General features: G+C 41.4%; 1 protein-coding gene across 6 annotated transcripts in view; it reads left to right on the forward strand.

Moving 5' to 3' along the window:
• The window catches only part of Caps2 (calcyphosine 2), a 58,146-nt gene that overhangs the window by 23,534 nt on the left and 13,706 nt on the right, over positions 1-20,906 (forward strand). For 3 of the 6 annotated variants that reach the window (XM_017595018.3, XM_039079681.2, XM_006241337.4), the window contains 7 exons: positions 1,237-1,304; positions 8,871-8,990; positions 12,298-12,372; positions 13,054-13,149; positions 13,237-13,330; positions 17,363-17,481; positions 18,827-18,906. In XM_017595018.3, the coding sequence (XP_017450507.1) occupies positions 1,237-1,304; positions 8,871-8,990; positions 12,298-12,372; positions 13,054-13,149; positions 13,237-13,330; positions 17,363-17,481; positions 18,827-18,906 (652 nt within the window). The remainder of the gene's footprint in view (positions 1-1,236; positions 1,305-8,870; positions 8,991-12,297; positions 12,373-13,053; positions 13,150-13,236; positions 13,331-17,362; positions 17,482-18,826; positions 18,907-20,906) is intronic. The other 3 variants (XM_063264047.1, NM_001395581.1, XM_063264048.1) reach the window with 1 other exon arrangement.

The following is a 20,906-nucleotide window of genomic DNA, read 5'->3' on the forward strand; positions in this document are numbered from 1 at the left end:
CATATATGATACTCGTCCCTACTTGATTCTTCTAACTTCTCTCCATATTTCCCATGACACATCTCCACTCCCAACTTGATGTCGTGTGTGTGTGTGTGTGTGTGTGTGTTTGTCCTAACCCACTAAGTCTGATTAGTTTTGTCCATCTGTGTGTGTGTGTGTCCTAATCCACTAAGTCTGATTAGTGTTGTCTGTGTGTGTGTGTGTGTGTGCGTCCTAATCCACTAAGTCTGATTAGTGTTGTGTGTGTGTGTGTGTGTGTGTGTGTGTGTGTGTGTGTGTCTGTGTCTGTGTATGACAATCAATTGGAGCATGGTAACCCTACCAAAGGCCACATCTGTAAAGAAGCATTCTTCTTTTTCCAACTGCTGCTCAGAAAGGGGTGGGGCCTGGAGTTATCTATGCCAGGATTTTGATTGTCTTGATCTAGGCAGGAATGTCTTGCTGCCCTGGGTTTATGAGTCCAGGAGTCATACCATGGCCAGAAGGAAGCTTTTGTGAAGGCAGCTTAATAAAACCAGTAAAAGGAAAATGTATTATTACTAACTCATTATATGCAGGGGAAAGACTGTCACTCTTTCTATGATTTAAGTTCTTTTTTAACAATTAATTGACTCACTAATGTAAATTAATTAATCACTACATTTAAGTGTTGTATGTATATAGGAATGTGTATGACACAGTGAGCATCTGGTAGTCAGGAATAGCTTGCAGGAATCAGTTCTCTCCTTTCATGCTGTGGGTCTCTGGGGTTGAACTCTGATCATCAGGCTTGGTAGTAGGCGCCCTTTCCTGCCGAATCACCTCATCAGGTCTCTTCAGGTTTCTTCAGGTTTTTGATGAAAATGGAGTGATTCTGATTCTGTTTGTCTTCTCTCCCATGATTGGTTCAGACTAAATTCTTTTCGTGTGTGCAGTGTGCTGGTGCCGAGGATCTCCCTGCAGCAAGTTGAGGTGGGGTTTCCCCCGGAGGCATCTCCAGGGGGCACATAGAGAAAAGGGCCACCACGGTCTTCTTCGTTCTGTGAAATGCAAGGAAATAGGTCATGATGTCTACCAAAATTTAAGTGCATTAACTTTTAGGGAGTGGCAATGGAAGATTTAATAATTGTAATTTGATACATTAACAGTAGTAATCTGTATTGAGGGAGAAAATTGGAAACACTATATTTTATGATGTGCATTAAGTGTTCTGCTTTATGGAAAACAAAATTGTTTTTTCATTTATTTTCTCAGGAGACTGTGGCTCTAGAGAAGAAGAGGCAGACTGTTGCAGAACAAATGATGGTAGACCACTTATCCAGGTGGGTGCCGGTAACTCCCTCCACACCTGCATTCAGGGAACATTAAATATCTTCTTCACGCAAAGCATCTATGTGCCTGTTAATCAGTGCTTCGCTGCCAGCAGTCCCCAACCTTTCTGCTCACTGCACCCTGGTCGTTTTAGTGAGTTTTGGTTTTTATAAAGCACTCTTGAGATGAATGGAAAGTCTTCCAAATTCAGGCTGGGGAGAGAGTGTGTGGAGCGCTTGCCATGTTAGCAGGAGGACTTGATTTAACTTGATTTAATCTCAGAACCTATGTGAAAAGGGGAGGCAATGTGAAAGTAGCAAGTGCCTATAATTTCAGTGCTGGGGAGGAGACTTTGGGCTTGCTTGTCAGTCAGCATCACTTGCTTGGTGAGCTCCAAGCCAATGAGAGATCCTGAACATATGAACCCACATGATCATGTATTCACTGGTAGGCAGGCCTGTGTGTATGGATGCATACACACACACACACACACACACACACACACACACACACACACACACTTAAAAATTCTTATTGTCTCATGAAGTATTTTTATTTAAACCATTTAATAATTATTTCCTGACAACTTAATGAACATTTTTGAAGCTCATATAAATCAGAAGACAGCATTTAAAAAAAATTCATTCATAGAATTTTAGATTGCTTTTCAATGGTATGTATGTTTCTTTTGGGCATAGAGGAATCTTTCAGAGTTACCTTCTGTTCTGTTCTTGGTGTTCACATGATATTTGTCGGCTGTTTGTCATAGCACCTGTAGAAAACTTGGCTTTCAAAGATGGGATGTGATATCAGGAGATCAGTGAGACAGCGTGTCAAAACTAGGATCTACATTGAGCCAGTTGCCATGGTTTCTAAATGGACAAGCATAACTTGTCATAACTTTCCATTAGGAACACATGTCCCACAGGGTCACTTCACTGTGGTACCCAGTGACTTGTGTAGAGTTGAACACTGTGAAGCTAATTATTGATAATTTATAAATCCCCCAGCAACTGTATAAGGTAACTCATAAAGTAACAAATTGTAGTATGAGGAGTAAGTCATTGAGGAAAAACATGTTTAGTTTGGTGGCTGTCCACATTTGATCTGCATATTCTCCCCAACCCCCTCTCTGTGTTTGGTGCTGATAGACCCTGGGGTCTTCCATAAGCTGTGTAAGTGCCAGCAAGTTCTTCGAAGTCACTGTCTGCAACATGACTCTTTCAATTCATAAGAAACATGGTGGCACCTTGTACCTAGGTAAAGGGCTTCTCAGTTCTCTTCTTGGTCTCAGTTGAGAACTTTTGTCTTTCTGAAGCATCAGATGTCATCAGATGTGGCAAATGCATTTCACCTACACATTCGCTTCCTGGTTTCAAACATGTTCTGTATTCTGTTGCATCTTTAATCTTCAAGATTTTGATTTCTCTTTTTTTTTCTAATCTAAATTTTCTCACAGGATCAAATCTGCTTTAATTTTCCCCCACAGCAATTCCAGGTTAGAAATTATTTAGTCCTCAAGTCCTGGGGATGCCTTTTGACCCATTTCCTTCTTTCAACTCCGATATGCACTTTGTCAGCAAAGACTCAGTTCTAGTAAAAAAAAATACGTTTATTTCTCCTGTTGCCCCTTTCTTGTTATTGCCTCTTTCTATCTTCTGGGTAATTTCTTTCAGTCCCCATTGAGTTTCATTGAGTTTCTATTAACCTCTCATTGGCTTATTTTCAACCCACTCACTAGAGTGAAACTATTGAAAGACAATCAAATCATCTGTCAATTCCCTATCTCAGTCCCTGGAAATTCAATAAAGCCTTGGTATCGGCTATATGAAATGTCAAAATTTAGTAGCTAAAAGTAGTTTTTGTCCACACGTCTTTAGGGTAGTAGCTGTCCAGGAATGGCTTGTCTGATCATGCTTCTTACTTAGATAAGTTACAAATTAACAAAATAAATCATGTCAGTTCTGAGCATAGACCTTAAGAATCTGCATGCATTTCCATTTGTGCTTTTGTGGCATTTTCCAACTCTAAAGGATGCTTGGCTCACCAACAAGTCTCCAGAAAAAGATTTCCCCTATAACTGCAGCTAGGCTACTTAGCCAGGAGAACCCTAGATCAGCAGATTTCCAAATAACTCACGTTTGTCTGACTTAGTTCAATGAAGAACAGCAGAACCATCAAAAAGTACATTCTATTTAAGTGAAGCCACGGCAAGCGTATGGATCAGAAGGGCTGATAAGCCAGGGCCACTGCTGCCTGATGTTAGATCTCACCTTCCATCTATTGCCCACTAGGACTCTACTCTTTCCCACTCTGTCCTCTCCTGTGCTCCATGCATATGTTTCCAGAACATGCCAGGTTCCCCTGGTGCCTCTATTCTTTTGCATTATTTTCTCTTCTCTTCCAATGGCCTTTTCCCCAGAAATCTATGCTGCTGTGCACTAATTTTACTTCATACTCTTACGTGGAAGTCACATGATGCAGCTTACTGTGGACACAGTACTAGTTAGGGGGTACTGTTTCAATTAAGAAACAGAATGACCAAAGTAAGTTGGAGAAGAAAGGATTTTTGGCTTACGCTTCTACATTGTTGTTCATCACTGAGGGAAGTCAGGGCAGGAATTCAAACAGGGTAGGAATCTGGAGGCAGGAGCTGATGCACAGGCCATAGAGGAATGCCAGGTACTGGCTTGCTCCTCATGGCTTGTTCAGCCTGCTTTACTTATAGAACCCAGGACCACCAGTCCAAAGATGGCATCACCTACAATGGTCTGGGTCCTCCTCCATCAATCACTAATTAGAAAGTGCTTTACAGCTGATCCTATGGAGTAGTTTTTCTCAGGTGAGGTTCCCTCCTCTCAGATGACTCTATCTTGTGTCAAGCTGACATAAAGCTAGCCAGCACAAACACCTAATGAGTAATTGATAAATTCTTGTTCATAACTTCAAATCAACTCACTGTTTTTTCTTCCATATCAACCACGAATGTGTAGTTTATTTTGTAGTCTCCTACTTAATTTATTATCTGTCCTCTTTAAAGCATGTGTTCCCCAAGGGCAAGGGCACTGTGGGAGCCTTCTCACTGCACTGTGGTGGCATTCCTGTAGTTGGGCGAAGTATCTGTAAAGCATATACTCTTGACCAATGAATGAATGAAAACCAGAAACAAGGACTTCCTGGGAAGCAGAGCCGAGTTTGGTGTCTAGTCACGTGACTGAAGGAGTTGCTGTAGTGTCACGTTTTCTCTCTCGATTTCTTGATTTTTGTCTCTGCCCAAAGGGCTTCAAATTTTCATATACTCTAACATTCTGTGTAAGTATGTAACCTCAGACTCGGACAGTAGGACTGTTGCAAGTGAGGTAGGGAGGGAGGTGGGAGGAAGAGAAAGAGAAAAGACGAGATGAGATGACAACTTTTGGTAGCTGCTTTTTCTTTTCTTTTCTTTTCTTTTTGAAAATTTAAAAACTTTCTTTATCTTTAGTTAAAACAATGGTTCATTGGTTCCACAAATAAATGTATCTAAAGTGTAGCATAGAAATATAGAAAACATTCTTGGTTGTTGCTGTTATTGTGGAAACTTAATCAATTCATAAGTTCTTCTATTTCGCAAGTGGTGTTTTGTCTTCATAGTTTTGAAGGCTCATGATACCTATTAAAATATTTGCTCATTTGTAATTTTTAGAATGTAATTAATTAATTTAGAGAACTTTACACATAAGTACTGTATTTACTTCACACCCCTTTTTCATTTTTTCCCTCTAATTCCTCCTATGCCCTCCGTAAAACTAACGGCCTTTTACTCTTGTTACACACACACACACACACACACACACACACACACACTCACACACTGATAAAATACAACTTGCTGAGTCCCTTTATCGATGCTCATAGCCTCATGTGGGATTTTCTAATCTGTCAGGAGACTCACTGCTGGAGAACACTGATCCTCGTTAACTGCCTGCAGCTTTTCTTCTAAGCATGGGCCTTGTGAGATTCTCCCATTCACGTTAGCGTGTGTTGTCATTTTCCAGGTCTTGTTCAGGCAACCCTATTGTTGAGACATCATAAGTGTAGCTTTTCTCTCCGTCATATACAGAAGATACTACCTGAAAGCAGACATCCTGGTCCTCTGACTCTTATAACTTTCTTCATTCTCTTCTGTGATGTTCCCTGAGCCTTAGGTAAAGGGTCTATATTGTAGATAGGTCAGTTGAGCCTGGGCACCACATGGTTAGTCTCTGCACTTCGACCAGCTATGACTTTCTGTAATGGTCTCTGTCTTCTAAAAAAAAAAAAAGAAGCTTCTTTGATGGAGGTGAGAGATACACTCATCTGCAGGCATAAGGGTATTTAGAATATAGTTAAAAATGATAATGGCTTAGGAAAGTTACATCATCATCAAACATGGTAGTTGGTTAGGTTTGCAGCACCAGGTATGAATTCCCTCCTACTGAGCCTCAAGTCAACTGCTCATTAACCCCAGGCACTAAGTGCCACTGTCACACTGTCTCATCCTGATGTAGTCTCCAGGCACTGGAGTCGGGAGGGCCATTCATCACCTTCTCCCTTGGCAACTTGCACAGCTCCTTCTGGGGTTCTAACAATTAGTCCTTAGGGAGGAGGCTTCTAGGTCAGATCCAGTTGGATTCCTTCAAGCCCTCTGTCCAAAGTGCATCTTTAGCAATATGATCCTACTTTCAGGGTCTAGGGTGTAACCAAAGGCAATGGCAAAATTGTCTGGGGAGTCTCTGAATTCCCTTGACTAGCAACTCAATAGGGAGCTTCCTATGCTGGGCAGCTGGATTTTTGTTAGATGATCTATGGCTTCTGGGAGGAGTATTATCACCCCAAATGGCATAACCTTATTAAAACACACACACACACACACACACACACACACACACACACACACACACACACACAGAGATATTATATTAATATTAAGTAAATGAAATAATACTACATACAGCCTATTTAAATGCCATTACTGGAAGAAGCAAGAAGTGGAAAGATCTGTCTAGCCCCAGCCACATGCTCCAGGTTCTCGAGCTCTGTTGGGTTTTCTCACTCTGAAACCTCACATGCAGTTGTCTTCCTGCAATAGCCTTTCTCCTTTTCAAGTGTTAACCTCTCCTCATGATTTTTTTTTATTAACTTGAGTATTTCTTATTTACATTTCGAGTGTTATTCCCTTTCCCGGTTTCCGGGCAAACATCCCCCTAATCCTTCCCCCTCCCCATCCTCCCCCCATTGCCACCCTCCCCCCAACAGTCTAGTTCACTGGGGGTTCAGTCTTAGCAGGACCCAGGGCTTCCCCTTCCACTGGTGCTCTTACTAGGATATTCATTGCTACCTATGAGGTCAGAGTCCAGGGTCAGTCCATGTATAGTCTTTAGGTATTGGCTTAGTCCCTGGAAGCTCTGGTTGCTTGGCATTGTTGTACATATGGGGTCTCGAGCCCCTTCAAGCTCTTCCAGTTCTTTCTCTGATTCCTTCAACGGGGGTCCTATTCTCAGTTCAGTGGTTTGCTGCTGGCATTCGCCTTTGTATTTGCTATATTCTGGCTGTGTTCTCCTCATGATTTAAGAATCAGTTCAATGTATAGGGAGGCCTAGGTCCAGCCCTGCATGTTCTTTGGTTGATTGTTCAGACTGAGAGACTGGAGGGTCCAGGTAAGTTGACTCTGTTTGTCTTCCTGTAGAGTTCCTATCCCCTTTGGTGCCCGCAATGCTTCCTCCTATCTTCCATAAGAATCCCCCAAGCTCCACCTACTATTTATGTATCATTAATAGTGTTAAGGATTGGTACTTGTTCATGGTATGATTCTCAAGTTGAGGTGGTTATTGGTTAGCCATTCCCCCAGTCTTTTCTTCATCCTTCAGGCCCACATCTCTTGTAGACTGGATAAATTTTGGGTTGAAAGTTTTGTGGGTGGGTTGGTGTCTCAACTGCTCCACTGGGTTCCTGCCTGGATACAGGAGGTGGCCACTTCAGCTTCCATATCATATCCCCAATGTAGTGAGTCACAGCTAAGGTCACCTCCATTGATTCTTGGGTGCCTCCCTTATACCAAGTCTTTGTCTAATCCTGAAGATGCCCAGCACCTCCCCACCCCTGTCAATTGCAGATTTCCATTTATTTTTATGGCCATCTAGCCATATCTTTTGTCCTTCCCCACATCTGATTCTGAACCCTCCAATCTCCTCCACCTCTTCCCCTCCTCCCAGCTCCCTCCCTCCATCTGCCTCTTATGAGTATTTTATGTCCCCTTCTAAGTGAGATTCAAGCTTCCTCTTTTGGGCCTTCCTTCTTGTTTAGCTTCTTTGGGTCTATGGAGTGTAGCATGGTACCTGTATTTTATAGCTAATATCTACGTGTAAGTGAGTATATACGATACATGTCTTTGGGGGTGGGTGGGTGTGACTGCAGGAGGTAACCAGGAGGAAGGCAGTATGAGGAATGTAAAGTGAATAAGTAAAAAAAATAAATTTGAAAAATGTTCTTTAATAAACATAAGGAATCCATTCAAGTGCTTGCATGGACTCCTTACGTATTTCTTTTACTTTTTTTGTGTGTGGTATGTGTGCATGTGGAGGCCAGAAGTTGATGCAAGAGTATCTTTTGCAATGGTTCTTCATTGTGGCTTTTGAAACAGTCCCTGAACTTGGAACTCACAGTTTAGATCAGCTAGCTGGCCAGAGATGTCCAGGGTCATTTTTGTCTCCATCCCCTTCAGCCCTGAGATTACAGATGTCACCTTGCCTGGCTTTTGTACACATCCAACGATCTAAACTCAGCTCTTCATGCTCGTGGTGCAAGCACTTCATTGACTGAGACATCCACCCAGACCCCTATGTTTTTCTTTCTAGAAATCATGCCCTGTTCCTTCATGCCTCCCCACACACGTTCTGTTATTGTGCTTTTCACTTTATACTCTTGAGAAGTCTAGTCTGGTTGACAAGTTAACATACCTAGGAAGGAGGAACCTTCATTGAAGAACTCTCTCCACCAGATTGACCTGTGGGCATGACTGTAAGGGCATTTGTATTGATTTTTAATTAACATCAGAGGGCCTAGCTTTCTGGGATTGGTACCATCCTTAGGCAGGTGTCCTGAGTTGTAGCAGAACTGGAGCCTTGGAGGGAGCTAGTAAACAGTCTTCCTCTTGGCTTTTGCTTCAAGCTCCTGCTTCGGCTCCTCTCAAGGTTGACCTGTAATGTGTAAGATAAAATAAACCTTTTCCTCCCTAACTTGTCTTTGGTCAGTGCTCATACAGAATTTATCAATATTCCTTCCCATGTTATCTATTTGAAGAGAGCTAAGAGGAAGACATAAAGTTCTTACTTCCAGTCATAATTTCTAGGTGTTCTTATGTTTTATTTGCATGAAAGTACAGATAACTGTATTCACTTCTTATGGGTAGTACTTTTAATAGTTTAGTACACTCGTATATGACAAGCATTATGACAACAGGACAAAGTGCCACCTGATGCTTGACGGTTTCCAAGTGCTGGAAAATAAGGGAGCACACATTTTGTCCCACTAGACATCAGGCTTTGTGTCCTCCTGCTTAGGGCTGTCATCAGTGATCCAGAACAAGATTTAAACACCAAGAACCAAGAGAGCTCTCATGTCCCTCCAGACTCAGAGAGGGCGCCTCTTCGAGTTAGGAGACGAACTCTGCATGAAACGAAGTAAGGAAAGCTTAACGATGTATTGTTAAAATACACTTCTGTATCTTGCTGAATAAATTCGCATCTCTTTAAGACTGTGTACAGAGAAGTAAAGGTTTTGAGACTTCAGATCTAAGCGCCATCTCCTTCCATGTTTTCTTCTACTTTCTTTGTATCCCCCCCCTTTTTTAACATTTATAATCTAGAAGGGAAGTCATAATTCTTTTCAGGATAACAGGTGAAAATGAGTAATATAGTAATTTAGAAATCTCTACCCGAGGATGGTACCCTGCCTCGCTAACTCAGATTCATGTAATATATGAAGAATTAATTTGCAGAGGAAAAAGACCATCATTCCACACATGCCCTGCTTCTTAAGTAGTTCACTTCTTTTTAGAATCATAGGAGGGTAGGTAACCACACCTTTATAAAGATTCTCAATGTAGTACGCCTGATGCCTTTTCCTCAACATTATATTTAGGAGTATCATCCCCGTTGGGATTTATAGTCGTTTTTCTCTTTACCCTCCATTACTCCATTATATGAACATAGGACAACTCACCACTCACAGATACTTACCATGCCAGCTGACTTATAAACTATACTGAGGTGAACTCTGTTGTGCATATACTTCTGGTATACTCCCTCATATGAGTGAATATTTAGACTCTCTGGACCATGTAGTTTGCCCATGTCCAGCTCCACAAGGCACTGGTAAATAGTCCTCCCAGTGGCAGGATGAGTGGTCCAATGGTTATACTTCTTTGCCAGCACTTGATGCTGCCTATGTTTGTTCATTGTGTTTCTCCTACTCAATGTCTATGGGTGAGTTTAATTTGTATTTCACTGGAGAGTAATGATGGTTAATTTTCACCTGTGCATTGTTCATCCCGATGTCCTTAGGAGAAGTTTGACCAACTTACCAATCCATTCTTACATTGTTAGTGCATTTTGTATCTTCCTTTAATAAGTCTGAACCTACTTGAAAATAAATATCACCCTGAATTTTGAATTTTACTATATTGCATGTCAAATCATCATAGCTGCACAGATGATTTGAACCCTGTTTTTCAGTCTCATCTCTCTGGTTTCTTGCACCCACCTTCGTATTGCTTCATAACAAATGCATGCAGCTTGTTTAAAGTAAATCCAGCTCAGAAAAATCCCACGGGGTTTCTTTCTTTCTTTTTTTTCTTTTTTTTTTCTTTTTTTTGGAGCTGGGGACCTTGTGCTTTTTGGCCTTGTGCTTGCTAGGCAAACGCTCTACCACTGAGCTAAATCCCCAACCCCCCCACGGGGTTTCTTGATTAGGATTTTCAGATCCAGGGCTTCCCACTCTTTTGTTCTCTCTAGAGGAGAAGGAAGGAAGGAAGGAAGGAAGGAAGGAAGGAAGGAAGGAAGGACCTTTGCTTCATAATTTGGCAGCAAGATTGGTGTAAGTAGGGTAACCCTCTCTCTTCTCTTTTCTCTGGAGGCAGCTTCCTGCAGAGACACATTTCACCCTGTACTGAACTTCACAGGTTTCTCTTCAGTACAAAGGTGCAGTTAGTCTGCATAACTCTAGTGCCAAACATGTACCCTATTATTGCTGTGTGCCTAAACCATGCTTTCTTACCAACTTTGTGAATGGCAGAATTCACCTTTGGTATTCAATGTGCTTAATTCTTCATTTTGGACTGGTTCAGGACTTACACAGGGAAGCATTTGTACTACTCACTCGCTGCCTGGAACTCAGTGTGGCACTCTGCCCTTTATAATATAAATACGAATTTACTTGTGTCCTTCCCTGATGACACCAGGCTCCTTGATGTAACTAGCTCAGCCTCCCAGCATTGCTCACCACTAAGAAATGAGAGAGTACAATGGTTAGAGCAAGGTTGTCTTCCAGACATGTCATGTGCCCATATGGTTGCAAGCAACTACTTGTCTTACATGATCTAGTGCTCCCTTCACAGTTTTACTGCAAGCATTAAACAAACCCATGCATAGTGAAGTGAATCAATAATAACCAGTGCCTAGCAAATGGTCGTTGGTATTGCTGTTGTCATTTCCCCAGACCTTAAAGTCAGTCACTTCAGGAACATAGTGACTGTCCAGTGACTGCATTAGTACCAGTGACTCACACTGAACTGAGACGATGGAGCCCTCCTGGCTCCTCTCTGTTCCCAATCCCTTATGGAGTTAGCAGGCTTTTGTTTCCTTTCTCCAGCTTCCTTTCTGCAGGACCTTTCTGCTTTCCGTGACTGTGGCCCACATGCTTACTATTGTACCATTGTTATTTTTATTATTCCTGCGATTTTCATAAAACTAGATGAGTAGTAATAATACAGTACTGATTTATCTCTTAAGATAAAGGACATTATTAAATAGAGGGTACCATTGTGTGTTCATTCAAGATCTGCTTTATGTTTTAAAGACTTAGGGCTAGGAGTCTTCAGAAGGTCAGCAGTGCTATATATAAGAAAATATATATACATACACATATATAAGTATATAAATATATAAACACACACATGAATGTAAATACACATATAAACACACACACACATGTATATGCGCACACACAGCTTGGTTCATCCATCGCTCCTTCCCACCATTGTTTCAGTAAGGAGTAGCATCAGCCGTCTGTAATGACAAACTTGATTGATAGGGCTCAATGTGTCAGGATTTATTGGAAGTAGGTGTATGTTGGTTTTGGTCCTATGGTTCAATGCTGGTGCTGCTCCTGACTGTATCCCTTTAAAATTCATAGGCAGGGAACTCTGCCCATCCTCCCATTGCAAAGGACAAGAATCTTTCCTGTTGAGATTATTGGCGAAACAACGCTTGTTGGTCATACTCACGAGCGCTAAAAAACTAAGTGCTATGCTGTGAAGAAGGCAAAAGAACCAGGTTACAAACAGCATTTGAGCTGATGTGCAGGCTCAGGTCTGCAATCCCAGCATATGCCAGGCCAGCATATACTATACAATAAGGGCATAATAGAAAAGAAAAGGACAGGAAATGGAAGGAGAAGGGAGGGGAGGGAGAAGACAGGGGTGAGGAGACATGAGGCAAGTCTTCTCAGACAGCCCTGCAACCAAAGATGATGTGCTCTGTTCCCAGTGCACCTTTACAACACCTTGCCTCTATGGGTGCTGGCATGAGGCCTGATGTAGTGTAAACTGTGTGGGGCTCAGGGTACCATAATGTCTTTTGCGTCTATGTATTCACAATCTGAATCTTAATTCTCATCTTTAATCTGTGATATCTCAAAATATTGCCATAGTCCCTTGGTGCATTTGTTGTTTCTATCAAGTGTATGACTTACAGAAGTGTATTTTGACAGGATAAGAACCAACTCCACATTAACAGAGAATGACCTTTCTCAGAAAGTAGAATTCGAAGGGAGGGTCTTATCAAGGTAACTGTCACTTTATTAATTATTTTACTCGTGTGATTATAATAATATATTTCTTTTCTTTTACAGAAGTGTCAAGATTAGATCATACAAATATTGAGAAATGTGAACCTTTGGGTTATATAATTTTAAGCACTAATTATTGTTGTATAAAATAAGACACTGTAAGACAAATATTTTAACTAAGAATATTTAAAAATTGATCTTAAAAGTCTTGGGAAAGATGGGATAAACTTGCATATTACTGATAGAAGTCTCTAATCTATTTAGAAGTCAATTCTTATGTCAGATGGTTAATTTAGTTTTAATAGTTTGAGTTAACAGATTACTGATAAAGGCAATGACAAAGAAGAGGACTTTTAATTTTTTTTTTAACCTCACTCTCATAAACTCTGCAAGCCCAGAGTTCTTAAAGGACTTCTGTTTTATCTTGAGTCTCTGCTGATTAGCCACCCGAGTTGTGACAGAGCTGGACACTGTCCACAGTTAAGCTTATACCTCTTTATCCAAATCTAACTCAGTTGGGGATTTCTGCAAGCCATAGCACATTTCCCCTAAATGTACGGCGACCCCCATTCACTGCCCCACACCCAAGGGAGTTATAGTGTCACCACTTGAGATATATACGATCTTATTTTATTACTTACTCAAAAAAATCACCATGGCATCATGTTGTTTTTCTAGAAATGGACGCGATGCCTGCAGGGAACTGATTGGGTTTTTCTTTGCCCATGACCAGTCCCTAACTGTGTATGAGTATCGAATGTTTGGGAAAAACAGGTATGCTCTGAAACACGGTTAGAACCCTAGAGAATTGCTTCCAAGGGGAACAGAATGCCTTCATCTTTGTTGTTGCTTCACTTCTAGAACAAGCGTGCTTCCTTTTATTAAAAAAGACGTTTATTGTCATCAGTATGGACAGAGAAAAGGAGAGCAATATGAGCTTGGTGACTTCTATACTGTAAGTGGGTGTGTGCTGGCACTGTGCTGCAAGGGTGTGTGTGTGTGTGTGTGTGTGTGTGTGTGTGTGTGTGTGTGTTCTGTAAGTTTGTATGTGTCCTGGCACTGTAAGGTGAGTTCAGGTGTGTGCTGGCACTTAACAGCTCTGTGCTCCTCTCTGGTGTGGAGCAAGGCCACAGGTCCAGTTTATTTTCCTGAGCAGAGACATTTGTGTGAATGGTGAATGGTTGATAAATCCCAATCAAACCTTAAGCATAGTATTTACTTCCCATAAACATCCGCACATTGTTTCTTAGTGGAGCCGTTGCCATGAGAACTTGTTTCTTGCTACTGTTGTAGCTCTCTGTACAAGGCCTGTTCTGCATGAGTGCCTATCTCAGTAGCCCTGGAAGTAATACTTCACAGAAGGAGGAACTTGATTTTCTTTGTGGAGTGGCACCTGTGCCTTGGACAGCCTGTCTTCTGGTTGCTCTCTGACCTTGCCAAGTGTGCTGAAATTTTAAATCACCTACAATGAAACATTCTCTGTACTGATCATTCATGGAATGCTTATATATGTTCCCGTTCTAAACACTGGGGCTGAAACACCGAGTCGGTTAGAATAGTTCTTCACTTTGTAGCAATTGCAGTATAATGGGAGGTGTGTAGGAGTCAGATTGGAGACATTTCAATGGGTCCACTTTAATTGGGTCCAATTCAATGGGCTGTAAGAGTTTCTGGAGAAAGCGACAGCAAGCTTAATTAAGGACTCCGTGAGGGTACTAGAAAGGCTTCAAGGTGGAGAATAACATGTATAAAGAACGAAGGCCAGAAGGTACATGGATTACCTGGAGACGTGAAAGTAGGTCAGTTTGTTTGAACTGTAGACATAAAGGAAGTAGACTTGTAGTAGAAAGATAGTTCAGTTGACAGAGAATATAATCTTGCTAGCATGGGACCTGGGATCAAATTCCAGAACTCAGGTCAAAAATTCAGGACTTGGTGGCATAAACCTGTAATTTCAGTGCTGGGGTAACAGACACAGGTCAATTTTAGGGTTATTTGTTGGACACAACTTAGTCTGCTTGGTGAGTTCTGGACCACAGAGAGACCAGGTCTCATAAAAAAAAAGCAGTGGTTCGCTACCTGAGGATGTCCTATGACTTCCACATACATATACCTTCTCCCCATGACTAAACCAAACAGGAGCCTTACACTAAAGAGCAGTGTGTAATATATCACTGAGAAGAGGACATGGGTAGAGTAGAGAGACTACATGACCAGATTTGTAATTCAGAAATATCTCAAATGCATGCTGAAAGGGACCGGATATAGATCTCTCCTGAGAGACACACCCAGAGCTTGTCCAATACAGAAGTCAATGCTAGCAGCAAACCACTGAACTGAGAACAGGACCCTTTTGGGAGGAATTAGAGGAAGGATTGAAAGAGTTGAAGGAGCTTGCAACCCCATATGAACAACAATGCCAACCAACAAGTGCTTCCAGGGAGGAAACCATTACCCAAAGACTGACCCATGGCTCCAACTGCATATGTAGCAGAGAGTAGCTGGGGAGTATGGGGGGGCAGTAAGGTGGATGGATGGGGGTAATACCTGTATGGGGAAGGGGTAGGGGATGGGGGCTTATGGACAGGAAACCAGGAAAGGGAATGACCTTTGAAATGTAAGTAAAGAAATATATCTAATTTTAAAAAAGAGAGAAAAGAAATATCTCTCCGAATTCAATGTGTTGAACCATTAAAAGCAAGCATTTAAGGCATGGATTGGATGAATATTAACCTAGGAGAGAACTCATGATGCCTTGAGAAGCAAGTGACAATGGCTACAAAGGTAGTCAGAAGACACGTTTTTAGTAGATATAGCCACTGAGATATGATGACCAAGTAGAGAAGGAATGAAGGAGGAGGGAACTCTAGATACCTTAATCTTGGGTTAGACAATTCATGCTTGTGGCATTCCTACTTGACTCTTGATGTATAGAGAAAGTCAACTCCACTTCCTTTTGTGCACTTTGAAGATAACACACTTTCTTTCTATTGAAAGAGATGGTCAGTACAAGTTCTGAGCTGCTGCTGTTGCAACTCGGTGTAGTTGCGGATCTACTCTTATCCTCTGTCCTCTTAAGAACCAAATGGGGAAATTCCCTTTCTTCTTCAGCTCAGGAAAGTGAGGAAAAAAGGAAGCAGAGATGAGGCATAGGAGTAGAGAATGGAGAAAGGGAGATGGAGAAGCAGGAAGGAAGGAAGGGAAAGGGAGGAATCACCTCCACACAGGAGACTTGGTGTTTACATCACACATTTTGAAAAGTTATGTCAGCAGGTTTATATATACAATATGTTTGAGTGATGGCTCTCCTTTCATAGACTGGTTTATCATCCTGGGAAAAGACAAAGCTAACAATAGATACCTACTTTCGAATAGAATCCATATCCACCTCAAAGGAACAAGAACGTACAACATCGCAGTTATTAATCTTCTAAAGTAACTATTCCAAGAGGGAGGAAGGGGAATCCCTTCCCTTAAGCTTACAGGAGGAATGAAGCCTCCTTTATTGAGTTTGCATTTGTTTATACATTGTTCACATTTGTCATATGTGAAGCCAACTCTGAAACTAGAATAGTAATTCTCAAGGTTGAGTTAAGAACTTTTGATAGGAATTTTGTCATTGAAGCTTTGGTGATCTAATTAGGTTAAAATTCGGTTTTGTAGTTTTGTGACATCTGTTATCAAAAGACCAGGCAAAGGCCATGGGTTCCCCAGTCTCCAAGGCATCATCTGTGAACCAAAAACTCTAGTTCTGAATTTGGGAATTATATAAGTTTTGTTTGTTTTGTTTTGTTTGTTTGGTTACTGTGATAAAATACCATGCAAAAAGAGGGAGAAAAGGCTTATTTGGCTAGCAATTCCAGATTACAAATCACTGTCACAGAAAAATTCAAGGCAGTCTGAAGCAACATGTCATGTCATATCCACAGCTAAGAGCAGAGAATGATGAACCAATAAGGCACCCATGCTAGGGCTCAACATGCTTTCTCCACTGTTTGACATCCCAGGATCTCCCCTGTCTAGGGAATGATGCCACCCACAATGGATGGGTCTTTCCAACTCAACATTAGGAAAATACCCCCCCCCTCGTGCTTACAGGTCAACCTAATACAGACAGTCCCATATCAGGCAATTCTGCATATTATGTCATGTTGAGTAAACTGACCATCACAGGGATTACCACACATTCAGTGGAACTCATGCCATAGCTTCTGTGGTTTCTTTTCTAATATATGAATTCTCTTTTATTCACATGAATTATTGTATAAACATGTACTGTGCTAGGGTTTTTACGGGGGCTTAGCTCATTTTTTTATAGTATTAGTTGAATGTGGTCCCTAAATATTCTTTAGCAGGACCAAGGGCTTCCCCTTCCACTGGTGATCTTACTAGAATATTCATTGCTACCTATGAGGTCAGAGTCCAGGGTCAGTCCATGTATAGTCCTTAGGTAGTGGCTTAGTCCCTGGAAGCTCTGGTTGCTTGGCATTGTTGTTCATAAGGGGTCTCGAGCCCCTTCAAGCTCTTCGAGTTCTTTCTCTGATTCCTTCAACGGGGGTCCCGTTCTCAGTTCAGTGGTTTGCTGCTGGCATTCGACTCTGTATTTGCTGTATTCTGGCTGTGTCTCTCAGGAGCGATCTACATCCGGCTCCTGTCGGCCTGCACTTCTTTGCTTCATCCATCTTGTCTAATTGGATGGCTGTATATGTATGGGCCACATGTGGGGCAGGATTTAGCTCAGTGGTAGAGCACTTGCCTAGCAAGTGCAAGGCCCTGGGTTTGGTCCCCAGCTCCGAAAAAAAGAAAAGAAAAAAGACTTCGTAACATGTTGCCTAAATATTCTTTAAATCTACTATATTTTAGCCACTTTTTAAAAAACATACCAAGGCAACTATGATAAAAATAAAATCTCTTCAATCAGAATGAGTTGTATTTTATTCTTGGATATTTTCTAGCTTTAAGACATTTTTTCTGTTCATTTCCTCAGGGTGCAACTTTGACATTTCTGAGCTGTGATCATCCTAGCCTTCCAAAGAGCATAAAAGAAAATGCATTACTTAGACTTCGAATTACAAGTATTGATCAAGTAGCTTTGGATTCTCTGAAGTAAGCCAAATGCACGTGTCATTTTGAAAGTATGTGATAACACCATAGTTTGTATCTCAAAAGGAGCTTCTGTCACAAAGCATTTCACACTTTAGGTTTATAGTTTACAAATAACAGCCTTGTATATCTACTTTATGTTCTCATTTATAGTCAAACTTCATGTTTTGGAACAGATACGGCAATTAAAAAATTTAAATTGTTCTATTTTGTAATCAAGATAATTTATTAATTTATCCTTTTATTTTCTTTAATGCTATCAAAGAGAGGCTTTAAAAGATAGGAGTCTAGCATGGCTGCCCTCTGAGAGGCCCGACGAGCAGCTGACAGAGTCACATGCAGATATTTACATCCAACCAATAGACAGAAGTTAGGGATCCCTGTGGTTGACCTGGGAAAAGCTGGAGGAGCTGAGGGAGAGGGTGACCCTATAGGAAGACCAGCAGTCTCAACTACCTTGGACCCCTGAGATTTCTCAGACACTGAGCCACCAACCAGGCAGCACACAGCAGCCGATATGAGGCCACTGACACATATACAGCAGAGGACTGCCGAGTCCAGCCTCAGTGAGAGAAGATGTACCTAACCCTTGAGAGAATTGAGGTTCCAGGGAGTGGGGAGATCTGGTATGGTGGGTGGGGTGGGGACATTCTCTTGAGATGGGGGAAGAGGAATGGGATGAGGAACTGTTGGAGGGTGGACTGGGATGGGGATAACGACTGGACTGTAAAAAAGATTAAAAAGTAATAATAAAAAAACATAAATAAAAGGCAGGGCATCAGTTCAGCATCATAACTGTTTCCTACATCGTTGGTGTGATATCTTTTATAACACAAAAAGCTATGGTCCTTATGGTGCTACTATTCGTTGATTGACTCTATAGTGAAAAACTAATGCTATGAATAAAAAAATACATTTGGAGGTTATTTGAAGTAATAGAAATGTACTTTCTTCTTGTTAAATGTTTCTTGACTTAATTATGACTTAAATGGTAATAACTAATATATTGTGTATATGTTAGGGAGCAGAGTCAACAATCTAGCTCTAAGAATCTTTATTATTGCATCTTCATGGCATTAAAAGCATATTTACAGTTTATACTTTGCAAGCTAAACCTGCTTTGAAACAGGTAGTTGTAGTTAAATACTTAAAAACATCAAAGCAGTAATGAAAATTAATACCCTCAAAGACTGAGGTTCTTTTATAGCTCTGGATCTAATTCTCCGTGAAATCTAAAGCCACGGGGGCAGAGTGGGGTTGCTCTAGCTTGTATGCCCCCACAGCCGTGAGAGCATCGTTGAGCCTGGACTGGGGAAGCATAGCTTGGTCTGTCTGTTCTCACTTGCAGAGCTGCCTCTGCGGAACCCGGGAGAGAAGATCCAGTCAGTCAGGAGGCACAAGACCAGCTGGTGCTGCAGGCCATTCAAGGTATGCTGTGTCTGCGTCATCTACCCCCTCAGACACAATTGTCCTCCATCGCTTAGAACAGTATTTTTGATAATTCCAAGTTTTATAGATATTGATTTGTAATTTTTAAGAAAGTGCACATGTATGCTTTCTAGAAACATTATATGTTACATAAAATATTACTATATATATATATATGAGACATTTGTGTGAATGGCGAAGTGATAAATACCAACCACTCAAATATTAAGCATAGTATTTTCCATAAACATCCACACATCGTTTCTTTTTTTTTTTTTTTCAGTAAGAATAACTTCATAGTTCTGTCATGCTATATTTCTTTTTTTTTTTTTTTATTAACTTGAGTATTTCTTATATACATTTCGAGTGTTATTCCCTTTCCCGGTTTCCGGGCAAACATCCCCCTCCCCCCTCCCCTTCCTTATGGGTGTTCCCCTCCCAACCCTCCCCCCATTGCCGCCCTCCCCCCCATAGACTAATTCACTGTGGGTTCAGTCTTAGCAGGACCCAGGGCTTCCCCTTCCACTGGTGCTCTTACTAGGATATTCATTGCTACCTATGGGGTCAGAGTCCAGGGTCAGTCCATGTATAGTCTTTAGGTAGTGGCTTAGTCCCTGGAAGCTCTGGTTGCTTGGCATTGTTGTACTTTTGGGGTCTCGAGCCCCTTCAAGCTCTTCCAGTTCTTTCTCTGATTCCTTCAATAGGGGACCTATTCTCAGTTCAGTGGTTTGCTGCTGGCATTCGCCTCTATATTTGCTGTATTCTGGCTGTGTCTCTCAGGAGCGATCTACATCCGGCTCCTGTCGGTCTGCACTTCTTTGCTTCATCCATCTTGTCTAATTGGGTGGCTGTATATGTATGGGCCACATGTGGGGCAGGCTCTGAATGGGTGTTCCTTCAGTCTCTGTTTTAATCTTTGCCTCTCCCTTCCCTGCCAAGGGTATTCTTTTTCCTCATTTAAAGAAGGAGTGAAGCATTCACATTTTGATCATCCGTCTTGAGTTTCGTTTGTTCTAGGGATCTAGGGTAATTCAAGCATTTGGGCTAATAGCCACTTATCAATGAGTGCATACCATGTATGTCTTTCTGTGATTGGGTTAGCTCACTCGGGATGATATTTTCCAGTTCCAACCATTTGCCTACGAATTTCATAAACTCGTTGTTTTTGATAGCTGAGTAATATTCCATTGTGTAGATGTACCACATTTTCTGTATCCATTCCTCTGTTGAAGGGCATCTGGGTTCTTTCCAGCTTCTGGCTATTATAAATAAGGCTGCGATGAACATAGTGGAGCACGTGTCTCTTTTATATGTTGAGGCATCTTTTGGGTATATGCCCAAGAGAGGTATAGCTGGATCATCAGGCAGTTCAATGTCCAATTTTCTCAGGAACCTCCAGACTGATTTCCAGAATGGTTTTACCAGTCTGCAATCCCACCAACAATGGAGGAGTGTTCCTCTTTCTCCACATCCTCGCCAGCATCTGCTGTCACCTGAGTTTTTGATCTTAGCCAATCGCACTGGTGTGAGGTGAAATCTCAGGGTTGTTTTGATTTGCATTTCCCTTATGACTAAAGATGTTGAACATTTCTTTAGGTGTTTCTCAGCCATTCGGCATTCCTCAGCTCACACATCGTTTCTTAATAGACTGTTGCCAAGAAAGCTTGTCTCCTGATATCTTTGTGTGTGTATGTATGTGTATTTCATATATGCTTTCATGTATATTTAAGGGGCTGAAGAGATGACTAAGCAAACAAGAGAGTTTACCACTACTCCAGAGGACCTGAGTTTGGGTCACAATCCCCATGTCATGTAGCTCACAATCCTCTGTAACTCTACGTGCAGGGGATCTGATGCCCTCTTTTGGGCTCTATGAGCACCCATAAGCATGTGCACATTTACCTTCACACAGATGCACGAATATATACATAAACCATTAATAAAATAAATCTTGACATCCAAATATATACATAAATAATAAAATAGTTCTTAAAAATATT

This window comes from Rattus norvegicus, chromosome 7, assembly GCF_036323735.1.
Source record: "Rattus norvegicus strain BN/NHsdMcwi chromosome 7, GRCr8, whole genome shotgun sequence".
Lineage (NCBI taxonomy): Eukaryota > Metazoa > Chordata > Mammalia > Rodentia > Muridae > Rattus > Rattus norvegicus.